Source organism: Anarhichas minor, unplaced genomic scaffold (assembly GCF_050575085.1).
Source record: "Anarhichas minor isolate MPS153535 unplaced genomic scaffold, ASM5057508v1 ptg000033l, whole genome shotgun sequence".
Classification (NCBI taxonomy): domain Eukaryota; kingdom Metazoa; phylum Chordata; class Actinopteri; order Perciformes; family Anarhichadidae; genus Anarhichas; species Anarhichas minor.
Window position 1 is genome coordinate 5,339,230 of NW_027466479.1, and position 14,728 is coordinate 5,353,957.

The window sequence follows — 14,728 nt, forward strand, 5'->3', positions numbered from 1 at the left end:
GTAACAAAACACGGGAATAAAGTCCACATGTGGAGCAATTTGCGTTGGTTAAAATCCAGATGGAAGCAGAGCAGTACTGATGTGGGCCGTGACTCAGTTGTTACATAATAACTAGAAAGGTGCACTTTCGCCATGCGTGTCTGTGATTGCCACCGCTGTATTGTGTGATTGAGCCCACAAAGCGTCGTAAAACACACTTTGTTCAAACTCAGAAACAAGCGGCAACCGGCTCAAAGTCGTCGTGAAGAAGATGTCGTACAATCTTGCCAAAAACTCAAATTAAACTCTAAAGTCTTTCCACGTAGCAGCGGCTGAGTTGCGTCGGTTCCCCGAACACAGAGTCCAAAACCATAGAAGTGCTGGTTATACAGTCAGCAGTTAGGCTAGTGTGATGTCCGAATGCAGTCAGTGGCAGATTAAATAATAATTACAGGTATTATGTCATCAAGAGCGGGACATAAGAGCCTGGAGCTGCCCATCAAGCTTTTCAAATTCAAGAAGTTACGTTCATGTTGGTTGGACAGAAATAACCCTTAAACACAGAGGCAGAAGCTCCAGAACAGCATGAGGAAGTGCACAGACCTGGAAGTGAAGGATGATGGTCCAGATGAGACCGAGCGTCAGTTTGGGATTCCCGTCGGTGATGTCATCGTTCCTGATGTTCACAAGTTTGACCTGAAAACGGGAAAACAGAATTTCTTTTCATTTAGTTTCCTAATGAAGTACTCAAAATAAGATGCGCTATAATACAAGCCAATCATTTATTCATAAAGTAACTTTTAATCGCTACCAATGACAAGAAAACGCATAACTAGTCTTCACGTTCTGCATTTAACGGGATGAAAAATGATCTGTTCCACCGATCACGGCCATTATGTGTGAGGGACCTTGTGAAACCTCGCGGCTCCGGCTAAACCAAGCCACCCGGGCCTTATAGTTAGACCTGCAGTGAAACTCAGAAAGGATTTAGAGGAAGAAAAAAGACGAGAGTCATGGAGGAAGAGGTGCTTTAAGTGAGAGAAAGAGTTAACGAAGAGACGCAGTGTTAGAGAGAAACAGATGCAGTATGAAAGAAGGCAGATGTATGGTGAAGCCAGGAGAATACTTGGTACAGTTAAACAGATTTAGAGGTGAAACATTCTCTCTTTCTTCACTGCACCAAAAGACTCCCAATCACTAGCTTTGGCAAACTGAGTGAAATCTGGAACTTTAAACTACATACAAGTTGTTCATTCACTCTGATCACAGTCTACATACATAATAATAGTTATATTTAGTTATTTTCCTGAAGCAGTTTTTCATGCACGGATCAATTTTGCGATTTGGGACTATTTTGCTTCCATAACACGTCTTCTTTCAGACCAGTGGACAGAAACGTTTGCCCATGTTTGTCTGTCTGTTAGTGTGCGTACCTGTCTCTGTTTGAGGAAGTCCAGCGCTATTTGGACATTCTGCAGTCGATGAAACCTCATGCGTCCCTTTTCTCTGGGCTGGAAGAAAAAACAGAGGAGAGAAATAATGAGGAAAGTCAACAAATGCTTTTAAACCCCATGTTGTTTTTAGTGACGCAAAAGCAGGAGGCAGCCGTGAGTGCAAATAAAGCTGAATTCAATCCACACAATCCATGAAGTAAGAAGTCAGCGTGGTTGTATTGACACAAGATGGTCCTCTGGGGGGCGCTGTCTTCAACAGGAGCTGTTAAAGACATGCCCAAACTCACAAGCACACTTCACCCAAACCATGCTGGTTTAGAATGAAAGAATCTTTATTCAGCACCAGTTTCACAAACAGACGTCCATGTTACGGTTCAGAGGGAGGAAAGATATAGTTTAAGAGAAAGAGAAAGAAAACCAAACACACACACACACACACACACACACACACACACACACAGCATCGCAAAAAGTACATGATTGCAGGATGCAGATGCGAGTTCACACTGTGCTGATAACAAGAAGGTACACTCAGGATTAGTCATCACTTCAGCAAGACTGAAATAATGGAGGAGAGAGGAGAGAAGAGGAGGAGAGTAAGAGGAGACATGAGGAGAAAAGAGGAGAGGAGGAGAGGAGAGTAAGAGAGGAGAGGAGACAAGAGGAGACAAGAGGAGAGGGCGGTGTATGTGTTTTCTATGCTGTACATTACTAAGTGCACGATTTGTTTACAATAAGTGAGTTGAAAATGTACTTCTTTATAATATTTTTTCATATTTCAGAAAAATGTTTGAAATCCTGAACTTTCAATATCCTCTATAAAAACTATTTATGAATTTATAACTAACCAGTGATGGTGTCATACTGGACTGTGTTTCATCCTCATGAAGGAGGGAACATCTCTCAGTATAATATTACAGCCTGAATAAGTAACATATAGTGATATAATGACTCTCTCCAGTCATTGTAAAGGTAGAAGCTGTTGCATTAGATTACTAATGAAGCGTATGATATAACTTTTATTTTATTGAACACAATTCATGCATAATAGTAGTAGAGCATTGTTGGGTGACAACTTCAATCTTTAAAAAGCCTAATAACTTTTCAGGATTAACAACCTTTCTGAACTGTCTGTCTGTCTCCTCACAGGAACATACTTAAACATAAAACCGTCACAGCGTTTGTTATGAGGCTGTCACCCAACAGAATGACGGCCTACATGTGGCGTGGTATTGGGGGGGGGGGGAGGGTTGAAGCTGAAAGGTCAGAGGTCAGAAGTGAGAGGTGGATGGGGGAGAGGGTTTCATTCCAACGTACTCCCTGAGCTCCTTCCTCCTCCTGCTTATCCTCCCCTCCGAGCAAGATGAGAGGGGGGGCCCGCGAGGTGTATGCCCTTTTCAATGAAGGGCCACTCTTCTGTTGCTATGGTAACAGAAGGGGAGGGGGAGGAAAAGGGAGACAGAAAGAGACGGAAGAGGAAGAGGACATGTAGTGACATAAAGAGGACAAAATGAAAGAGGGGAGGAGCAAATGAACAAAAGGGATAAAAGTACCATGACTGTAAAAAGTAAGTCCCTTTAACTCACTCACTCACTCGGGTCATTGTTCATGAGGAAGGAGCATGTGTGTGATTGTGTGTGTGTACATGAGCAGACCAGAGTCAGCAGTCAGACTCCGTTAGTCTGCCCGTCCGCCTCTAAACCGGCCTGCGTCACCCTGCGGGCCCGTCTGTCTGTCAGCATTAGGACTTAAGGCTCTTACATCACTACGCCCAGCAGAGACAGGCCACCGCTGCATTACGCTCAACTCTGTCAGCCTGGAGCACCTGGAAACGTGTCCACTGCCTCTCCAGCTCCAGTGGGATGTTTACAGAGCACATGGAACATTCTCAGGATTGTGATGCCTCGAACCAGGGACGACACGGAAAATATTACATAGCGTCTGTGTCGGTGTGTGTGTGTGTGTGTGTAAGACAGATAACAATCCATACCAGGGTGACTCCAGAGAGGACCTCCAGCAAGGAGATCAGGTTGTGTCCATCCCTCAGGTCCTCGTACAGGTCTGTGATGTGCTTCCTCACCTGAGCGAGGAGGTAGGAAAGAGGAAGAGGTAAGGTGAGAAGGGATGAAGGGAGGACAAACCGAAAAAGTCAACCCTACACTCCAATCATCCCTCTGTTGACTCAACGCTGTTGACATCTGCCAAGCCGACGGCCCCGCAGCTGACGGCTACTGCAGGTTGCCGGGGCCGACAGAGACGAAGCGCCAGCTGTGGCCTCTCGTCTCTGTTGCCATGACAGCAATGAGTGGGCCGGTGGGGGGACACAGCAGCCTGGTCAGCACCAGTGAAGGTTTTGTTTGAAAGTGGGACACTCGGTGAGACAGAAGTGACACAGGTATTAAATCACATCATATTTATGGAGGGCTCATTTTGACAGCATCATGTGAGTTTCCTTATATTTGATGTGAATTAAAGGACTTTAGATTTCAATGTATGACTTAAATCCATTGTTTTATTTAGTTTATGAGAGCTTATTTTCAGCAAGCTGACTAGAAACTGTGCTCTTCACCTGCTCTCTGTACGTCTTTGTATTTGCTGCTTCATCAGAAAGCAGACGGAGAGAGACGGAGGTTGGCATGCAGCAAAGCTCGCTCCTACCTAAAGTGTCTCAATATTGTTGCTTCAAAATTGCACATCCACCCGAGAATGGATAATGAACGGACCTACCGGGTGACAGGCCCAAAGGCTCACCTGCATAATGTCACTCAAAGAGACAAGTAGCCTACAAGACATGAAAAGGGGCCACGAAGAACCAGAAAACTAATACAAAGAAACAAAAGGACAAAAAAAAACACAAATGAAGTCAAAGAAACCAAAATTACCTGAGGAACACAAAACGAAAAAAAGACACAATTACCACATAATCAGAAAAGGAGAGTCAAAACACGAACAAAACCGAGGCAGAAGCATCACAAAGCCTGTGTGTCTCCCTCCTATAGGTAAGATAGCTGGGGGGGCCTTTTCCATGTCGGTCCCCCGGGGGCCCACTGTCTCATAATCCTCCTATGGATCCAACTAGGCCACCAAGGGCACCCGTCTACCTGCATTACTGTGATCTCACTGCCCCGGGAAAAGTTGTGCTGCAGTCCTGGCCTCAGGACAAGAACCCGTACTACCACATTCCACCACAAGAGGGCGAGACCATCACAATAGTAAGCTGAGGGGCTTCCCTGTCCAGCTAAGGTATACCAAACACCCTAACACAGGGGTGTCCAAACTTTTTTCAAAGAGGGCCAGATTTGATAATGTGAAAATGCCCAAGGGCCAACAGTCCCTGCTGATATTATTTTAAACAATACAAGTAGCCTATACATACATTGTTATTTAATCATTTTATTTTCAACGACAGCAAATAGCAATGTAACCAAATGTAAGCATTCATGTATGAACACATCTCAACAACTATTCTGCCTTTCTTTCACATCTTGAAAGTCAGATAACACAAAGAACAAGCCATCTAAAAGCTCATTACATAGAAACCGATCAATATTCTCACCTCAAGACAATCTTAAATATGACTTAGTGAGGGTAATGAAAAGTTGTCTCACATTTAAGTTCAACACACACGAAACAGGCTAACGAAACAAATCAAGTTGTCTCTTAGTATCTGATGATAGCTCTTCAGTGTTACGAGCCAGGCAAACATTAGCAAACTCTCTTCTTCTCGGGGCAATTATGTTTTCTGCTGTTTTCATAACACCGTCTTTGATAAACTTTGTCATGTTTAGCAACTACCATGGCCACTTGGTAGCTTACTTTGATGATGTTTTCATGTGAAAAGGACCGCTGCTGTGAGGCCAAGTTATCTTGGAGTTGCTTCACTTTTCTAGCTCGGTCGCTCTGATAGCTTGTTGTAGCATTAGCATGTTTGGTCTCGTAGTGTCTCTTTACATTATATTCCTTAAACAAGGCAACAGTCTCATGACTAATTAGGCAGACACAGTTGTTTCGGTTTTCGGTGAAAAAAATATTGCGATCTCCACCTCTCCTGGAAGCGGCGGCCCTCATTATCGACTTTCCTTTTTTTACTTGCCGTAACATGACAGGTCAAGGGTCAGAGCCAATTTCAAACAGCCAGACAGTTACAGAGTGGTGCTGCCACCATGAGGTAAAAAGAGGAATTGCATGTTGAGTTTGTATGATTTATTCATTCCGTTTTGACTGTGCTGGCGGGCCATAAATAATGCATTTTAAGACACAAGGTGCGGGCCATATAAAATCTGACCTCGGGCCGTGATTGGCCCGCGGGCTGGACTTTGGACATGCCTGGTCTAACACATCTGTCAGAAGTCCTCTGTTGAGGTCGAGCTCACAGAGATAGAATCGTCTCCAAAAGCAACAACATCCCTCTCGTCCTCAGTGACCCCCTTTTCTTACTTTCCCCATCATTCTCCCTCCCTCCCTCTTCTGTGTCACACTCTCACCCTCCTGTTGGAGGTCGACATCAGCTATCTAGACGGGAGCGCATGGAACGAGTGTTAATTAGATGACTGGAAATGAGGAGCTGTTTTTGTCTAATTGTGTCTCGGTGTGTCAGAGCTTGTGTTTGGTTCCAAGTCAGCCTGGATGAGTGGATTCCTCCGTCACCGCCGTGTTTAATATCAGCTTCCTGGAAGCCCACCCCTGTGGTTTGAAATGAAACCATTTGAATCACTCAAGGAATCTGAAAACACTGTCAACAGACTTGCAAAATCAATCCATTGTCTCCATGTTTTTAGTCATAAAATGTATAAATCAGGCTATGAATGATATCTGAGCAAACCCCCTCAGTAGAAACCATCAGAGTATAGAGAGGAATGAAACTGGAGAGTTTGGTGTCTGTAAGAGCTGCTGAAGTGGAGATTTATGGATCAGAGTCTGAGAAAACTCATTCAGAGAAAACGGCCTTTAAAGAGATGTTTTATAGAACTACAGACATGTTGAAGACACAAAATGAACTGATGGATATCACCATGAAACTTCACCAGCTGATTACTCACATTAAAACAACTATTTTTTGTATTACATGTTATGAAATGTTATGTTTAAATATGCAAATGAGGCATTATCTAATGGTAACTTTTAGTGAATTCAGGAGAAATCTACAGACAAAGTGTAATAAAATAAACACCTGAATGTGTATTTTGGAGGTTTTCCTTCCACTGGTCTGAAAGATGTTATGGAAGCTAAACAGACCAAAGTCTCACAATTAAAATAACAATGTTTTAGCCAGAAGTGTCTCGTGCCAGCAGGTAGCTTGGTGTTTGCACTGTGTGTATGTACACACACACACACACACACACACACACACACACACACACACACACACACACACACACACACACACACACACACACACACACACACACACACACACACACACACACACACACACACACACACACACACACACACACACACACACACACACACACACACACACACACACACACACACACACAGCCAAAGACATGCCAGACGTGACACACTGAGCAAACAAGGATGATGTCACCCAGCAGGAAGCTGAGGGCAGAGGGCACCTGTCCGTCTCTTTATCTTTCCTCTAACATCCATTCTCGCTGTCTCATGAGCTTATTTTCCATTCCGTCTCTTTCTCTCTTAATCTTTCCTCCCTCTCGGCCTCCGGTCTGTTTTCTTCTGTTTGTCTCTAAATCCCTGCCGGTAGGGCGGAGGTTTGTAGACTCAACAGTGCTGGCTAAGAGTCAGCAGATGACGTAGGACACAGAACTATTTCACCCCGCCGTCTATTAGAGAACACAGTGTTTGGACGTCTACTTTCTGACAGCAGCAGATATGTCAACCGATGAGACAAGAGGTGTTTCTCCTCTCTCCTATGCCATGTTTTCATGTCCTCCTCCCCTCTCCTTCCCCGTGTCCTCCGTCTCACCCTCCCTCCTTCCTCTCTTGCTACGAGAGCAAAGGTTAGCACTCGCTTTAATAATTACAACATGACCTCTGTGCCAATGTAACGGCACGTGTGTGTGTGTGTGTGTGTGTGTGTGTGTGTGTGTGTGAGAGAATAAAAAGACAAAGTGTGAGAGATGGTGCATTATGGGAGCTGGAGACACTGTCTACATTGTCCCTCTTCTCAGACTGTTTTCTTGCTCTATATGGAACATGTCTGGTTGTTTTGAAGGTTTTCTACCAACGTCTTACATTTTTAACAGCCCAAAACACAAATATATTCATTATTTGTGGAGGAACCAACCCATTTTGGGGCATTCTGTGTTCAAAAATGACGTAAACCAGCTATCAAATCAAAGTATCCGCTCCTATGCAATAGAACAGAAACATCCCATTCCACATGAGTGGGAGGTGCAGCTCCAGCCGCCCCGTCTCTGACCTACATCTACAGTCCGCTCAGAGTTACAGTCACGGGCAGCGACGTGACGACAGTCGCTGCAGAGTTATGGGGTCACACGGACGCTTCACTCCCGGGTCATGTGACAGAAATACTTCTGCATTCTGCTCTCCTCACCGCCTGTACACACACACTGCACTTTATGGACGTGATAGAAAGGGCGTGTGTGTGTGTGTGTGCAGATATGACAGTATGCACACGTGTTGGCTTATAGTTTTACTGTGAAGGGCACAACAGTAAGATGCTCATTCAGATTGAATGTGTTCACTTGTTTCTTTTTATTGATGCCTTCGATTGCAACAATCTCCTCCAGGACCAGGGCGGCGAGACAAAGACGACGTTTTATGATCTGCATTCCAGCAAACGTTTCTAATAATTCTCATTCCAAACTCACGTTTAGTTTACTCGCCACTTCGCTGCTCAACATCACAGCATCAAGACGATACGCAGAACAATAAAATACTACAATAGTGTCTACCAAATGCCTTAATATGGATATTGAGACGATATTGTAGGGTTGACCATGTGGACATGATGACTAAGTGTGTAAAGGCAAATAATAGAGCAGCAAGAACAATCTGGAATCTTCAGAAAATCACTTTACTGTAATGCAGCCTTCAAAACACTTATGCCACATTATGATATTCAAAGACGATATCAGGTCTCACATCCCGATATTATTGATATGTCAATTCATTCTCCAGCCCTCGACAAGCTGCATAGAGCCATCAGCAACATGATGAAGCAGACAGACTACAGACTGCTCAGGCAACATAACCACATTAACACACAGGACGGAGAGACGGAGAAGAAACAGACCAGCAGCAAGTCTTTTCTGTAGAATATAGATATATATATATACACACACACACACATATTTATTACGCCAGAAAGCAGGAGACAGGGGACAGACAGGACGGTCTACACCACAAATAGAAACAATTACTGCTCTATGAAGCTAATATTCTGCTATAGAAGATGCTAATGGATATGGAGGAACACCCGAGGCAGAAGATGGAGAAGCATGGTGCTGTGCCGGGTATCGGTACGCGATAGCTTTAAGATGTCGACCGAAATACCCCCAGCACCAAGTAGTACCCAAACGTATGCATACGATTCCTTTAGTACCCAGATCGAGAACGCAGTCGCGTTCATTTTGTCACATATTTTCAACATAAAGGCAATTGTGAGTGTTATGGGAGTAAGGCACGTACATGCTGGTGGCGTTCTTTCACATGATGGGAATCACATGAAGTACTCTACTGGTATCGGTGTCACTTTAAGGGTACTGGTTCTACTATTGTGCTCAGTTGAGTACCTTTATGATACAGCAGCAGTAGGAATGAGCAGCACAATAAACCTCATCTCAGCCATGTTTCCGGGACATGTAGCGTATCACTACGCTCCCACTGGAGTTACAGTCCAGCTCCTTTATACGACCTGAGACTTTTCACTCCACTGGTTTTCAAATAAATGGTATTTGAGAAGGTATAGAACATGGTACATGACATATTACTGTGTATCTTTGAGACATAAATGAGCCCGACAGGCATTTCCTCAGTGACACATACCTTGATGAGATGCTTGTTGACCCACTTGGTGAAGGTTTTCTTCTGCACCCTGTCCCGCTCATCTGCAGAACAAGAAGCAAAGAGAGGAGGGGGGGGGGGGGGGGGGGGGGGGTTAATGACATCATCCAAAGAACAGCATGGCTGCTGCAGCCAGCGGGATCGCTCCACTGAGTTATGTAGATGATGAGCTCTCTCACACACTCCCCACACACTTTCATTTCTTTACTCCATAAAAGACATAACTAAATGTAACTGGATAAAACTCACTCATGCGTACATTCACAACAACACCTTGAGGATGACTCGGTCTTCTTCACAGTTACTACATGTGTCTCATCTTCCTCAGCAGCGATGTAAAAGACAAACACTGTAAAGGTTCCCTGAGTTCACAGACTCAAAGTCCTGTTGATAAGATCCTCCGTATCTACAAACATGACCTCTTGTAAAGAACAGCCGTCTTCACTCGGACTCAATTAGATGACATCATCCTGAGTAAGACTGAAGTGTGATCTGCAGCGAGGCAGACCTCCAGAGGCCGGAGGAGTGAGGCAGTCAGGCCAGGAATAGAGCCTGATGCTGAGCCACCACTGTGTTATCTTCCCCCTCTTTACCACCACCTCCTCTTCCTCCTCTTCCTCCACACCAGCGGAGCCTCTCTTCCTATCCAGCCTCTCTCTGCTCGTATCAGTGCGTCTGGGAGAAAACACAGACCGGCTCTCCTTTTCCCGCCGCTCTGTTGAACATGTCACTTCCTGCTGATAGAGTTATACTTCCTTTCAAGGCAACATGAGGGATACAAAATGCAATGTGTGTGCAATGTACAGAGACAGGCTACGGAAGTCAACACTGGTAAAGTCTGTTAGCTAGTGAGCTAGGTAATCTTTCCTCGATCGACAGAAAAATAATCTGCAAAATCAGCAAAATTGAAAGAAAACAAACAGATTACTCATTCGAGTCAAATGTCAAGTAAAAAAAGCTAAATATTCTCTGATTAAAGCATCTCATTGGTGAGGATTTGACTTTTTGTCAAACAAAACAAGACATTTGAAGATAAGAGAAATAAGATTTACTGATAACGGATCACGCTCGGGTTCATTGCCTTCCTGGTGTCCAAGAAGAGGAGAGTCCAGGTCCTCAGCAAAGCCTCTGGATCTAATCTGTCCGAAAGGGGTCCGTTCAGGTCCCGAACAGACATTTTAGTGACAAATTATTGTCTAATTTGAGAGACCCCCCACCCCCCCGGAGTTTTGCGGAGGCTGTTTTTCAGGGGGGCTTGAGTTTCAATTTAGGGTTCTCAAACGCCCCCAAGACCCCCTGTGTTTGCACACTGGTGGCAGCCCACAAGACACTGCTATTTATTAGACAGCTATACGGGAGGAAACACTACTAATCTTGTGTACTGCAGACAATATGGAGCTCGCTTTATATAGATAGATAGATAGATAGATATCTATCTATCTATCTATATCTATATATATAGATATAGATATATTAAACAAATCTTTAATTCTGTAGTCATGTAGTCATCTACAGAAATATTTTTTAAAAAGGTGTTTAAAGTTTTTTCTCAGGATGACAACTCAAGTTTTAGCTGTTACTAAAAATGTAGTAAGATAAAACCGTTATTTGTCATATGGAGACGAGCTCAATGACAGAGGAGTATTTTCCCTCCAGTTTGTCAAACAGCCAGTCAGAGAGCAGCCTGCTGCAGGTACTTCCCCCTCCTGCCAGCTGTTTATCGGTTACCATGGAGAAGCCGTACGGCAGAGCAGCCATGTGGAGAGATAGACGTTATCACTTCCTCCTTCAAAGACGACTGGATGAAACTCAAAGTCAACACACACACACACACACACACACACATACACACAGGGTGTCACAGAGTTTACATAGAGGTCAAGCCCTCCAGGCAAACAACATCCATTTCAACACGCTGTTGCAAAATAGTTTCAACACTGCAACACGCCTTGCTTCCCAAACCTGCCGGGGTAGCTGAGCTAGTTAGCCCGGAGGAAACACTCCGCCTTTTGCATGTAATTAGGTCACACACTCTCTCTCACACACACACACACACACACACACACGTAAATCGAGTCACGTAGGTGTGCAAATCGGGCCATAAACCCACCAGTATTATTCTTACAGAACAATAGACGCGAGAAGAGTCGAGGCGTGCGAGTGACAGCCACGGGCAGGCGCTCATTCATCTACAATGGAGACCGTTGTTAAGATGTGTACACACACACACACACACACACACACACACACACCCTTTCCACGCTGTCCAAACACAACAGAACACACACTTTGCCCTGACACCCACAATGATTGATAGAGACCACAATAAGCTTAACTGTCGTCACCGGTGTTTGTGCACAAAGAGGATCTGTTCGAACACACAGTGAAACACGTGCTGCACACTGGCAGCATGTAAACAACGACTGTATGGGCATGTACACACACACACACACACACACACACACACACAGACCTGCACAGCACATGCGCGAGTACAGGTGAGCGTTGAGCTGACACTCATCCCTGTAGTCCGTCCACATCGTCCTCCGATCAGGGCTTCATTCTGATGCTGTCGGTGCAAATAATCCCAGACGGAAGTGGGATATTTATAGCAGTGAGACGTGTTTGGCAGCAGACTGCCGACCTCGTATCCAGGAGCTGCAGCGTGAGGGTGTGAGGCAGAGCACCGGCAGGTAAGACCAGTTTTTTCGGAGTCTCTTCCTCTTGCTATGAGGCTCACACGTTCCCTCTCTCCTCAAACCCTCGCTGCCATGTCGGCCTTCTCCCTCCGTCTCGCCCACTCTCTCCCCAGCTGCTCTCACACGTGTGTGTCAAAGTCAGCAGGCGGCTCCTCCCCCCTGTCAGCCAGGAAAAGGACGTCCCCTCCCCTCCCTCACCTCAGTTCTACTTCCTCGCCAGGCAGCGGCACTCTGCTCGCTCTGTTTCCAGGCCACAGCAGACGGTGGCTCTGCAGAGCTGCAGGGGTGCTTGCTCCGTTTATCGGCTCTCTGTGGTTTCCCCCTTCCACAGAGCCTCGCTCTGTGACGGTAAGCAACCCTAAGTCCAGAGGGACGGGGCGGAACTGGAGGAGAAGGAGGACGTGTCTTGCACCGAGATTTTAAAAAATAAACAATTCTGTGCAAACAAAATGTTTTTTTAAGTCCCAGACAAATCCATTAGGGGTGATATAATCCACTTCTGAGTCCTCTTAGCATGCCACAAAAAACACTCAAAAAAACATACAAGTATGGGCTGTTCTAGTTCAACACACTACTCTTTACGTCCAAGCTGACAGAAGCCAGACGCAGCAGCTCCCTGATACCTCCGTTTCCTCGCCTTCCCTCCTGCTCCCTTTCACACGTTTCCTTTCCTTAAGAGGCAAACAAGAAAACAGTCCCGAGGCCTTTTCAGCTCCTGGCAACGAGAAGCTTCTGTTAGCTTTCCCGAAGAACACGGGGTCAGAGACCGAGACTCGGGCTGAGACGGACTTTAGTCATCTTGTGACGTCGTATAATTTAATAATGGAAGGAAAAACAGCTCATCTCGTTAGCGCATGTGTCTTGGGGAGTGCACAGCAGAGCCGGGAGACGACATAATGAAGAACAGTTCTGGCCCGGATCCAGACATGTGCAGCCACAGTGAGCAGTCAGCAGTGAACGAGAGGACTAACGCCGCCTGGCGCCGAACACATCGTCCAATCAGGAAGCGGCAAGTCCCGGTTCTTTCCACAGCCGACAGCCTCAACTCAAGATTTTCATGAGACCGCTCTCTTTCCTTCTCACTTGTTTCTCAAAATAGCTCTGGAGACAGCGCCGACGCAGTTTGGGATAAAATTCAGCTCTGTCATGTTTGGGTTGTTTTTTTGAAAAGAGACAGAAACAGAGGTGGGGAAGCAATGAGTCTAAAAAGCTCTGCTGAGGCCTGTGAAGGTCATGTGACCTGGTCAGGAAGTGAGGACAGGCTGGTATGATAGCAGGTGTATGGTCTAGTCACAACAGACTCACGCGGAGTCACACAAGCTCCTCCTCTTCCTCCACCGGCTGCGTCACTCCATCTCCGTCCCTCCTTTTGGCTCCCTCTTCTTCTTTGCTCCCGTCAGGTTGTTCCTTCTCTCCGAGTAAAGCGCTCCTCTCTCTCCACGCTAAAAATACCCGACGGAGCTTACGCCTCTAATACCAACGCAGAGTGCTGCTTATCCCCACTCCCCTACTTCTCCCCTCCCTCCCTCCTGTTGTTGCGTCTAATCTCCCCCCGCTCTCTCCCTCTCTGCTGCCCCGTCTTCCCGGATCTCTCGCTCTTCTTGTGATTCGATCGTGGGAGGGATGTCTCTGAGTGTCCCCTCTTCTCCTCTGCTGGTCCCATCAAGTCGTCTCCCCTTCTTTCACTTTCCCTTTCTGTTTCAGTTTCTCTCTCAGCCAGGCTGGCTCCCAGGGTTCATTATCCTCCTCCTCCTCCTCTCTGCTGACACTCACAGGCTGGCAGCAGCCTCCATCCCTCCTTTTTCAATTCGTTCTTCCTTTCCCTCCGCTTGTTATCCCAATTCTCTCCCTCGGAGCTACGAACGTTGAATGCTAACTGTTTGCGAAGCAGGACAAGGTCACTGTAGATCTGCAGATCAGCTGACTGGATGAGGCAGGAAGTTGTCGTCTAAACGTCCAGTATTTAGTCAGATTCAAACTCTCCCTCTTCCTGCTTGGTAGCCACCACATGTTATCCCACTTACACACTAATAATCAGCTAATCAGCTCCTGTGGTCACAAAGGAAAAACGCCTGCTGTTTGAGAAACTCCTGAAGATCAATACTACATCATAAACAAGACGTTAATATATTAGGTCATGAGCACGAAGGCTTCTTCATGCAAAATGACATCAAACCAGAGAGGAGGAGAGGTCGGCGCCCGGCAGCAGTGTCTCCTCCTCCTCTTCCAGGAGCAGAGCTTCTCCTCTCTGCTCCTCCGGTCCCCAGTAGGAGTCAACACCACGCTGCTGCAGAGCCAGACCCTGTATTGCTGGGCCTCACTGGAGGGAAGGGAGGCACGGGAGAACCAGAACCAGGACTGAGGGGCAGACTGTCAGACCCTGCTGTGGTAAAATGAGGTTTTCTAAATGGACTTTGGTGCTCTGAAACACTACCGCTTTCGTCCACAGGGATCGCCAAAGTTAACACAAAATGAAAGTTCCTCGTAGTAGCTTTAAGTGCAAAGCTTAGCAATTTCAAAGAAAGTGTAAACCACCATGAGTTACATGTTGCATCGACTCAAACCACAAAATGTACAGATGCATAA

At 45.9% G+C, this 14,728-nt stretch overlaps 1 protein-coding gene across 12 annotated transcripts in view; it reads right to left on the reverse strand.

Moving 5' to 3' along the window:
- The window catches only part of macf1a (microtubule actin crosslinking factor 1a), a 187,635-nt gene that overhangs the window by 117,223 nt on the left and 55,684 nt on the right, over positions 1-14,728 (reverse strand). For 6 of the 12 annotated variants that reach the window (XM_076105551.1, XM_076105550.1, XM_076105553.1 and 3 more), the window contains 5 exons: positions 9,426-9,487; positions 3,424-3,513; positions 2,751-2,855; positions 1,413-1,490; positions 583-675 (listed from right to left, as the gene is read on the reverse strand). In XM_076105551.1, coding sequence (XP_075961666.1) covers positions 583-675; positions 1,413-1,490; positions 2,751-2,855; positions 3,424-3,513; positions 9,426-9,487 — 428 coding nt within the window. Of the gene's footprint in view, positions 1-582; positions 676-1,412; positions 1,491-2,750; positions 2,856-3,423; positions 3,514-9,425; positions 9,488-11,916; positions 12,213-14,728 lie in introns of those variants that run through there. The other 6 variants (XM_076105558.1, XM_076105559.1, XM_076105562.1 and 3 more) reach the window with 2 other exon arrangements.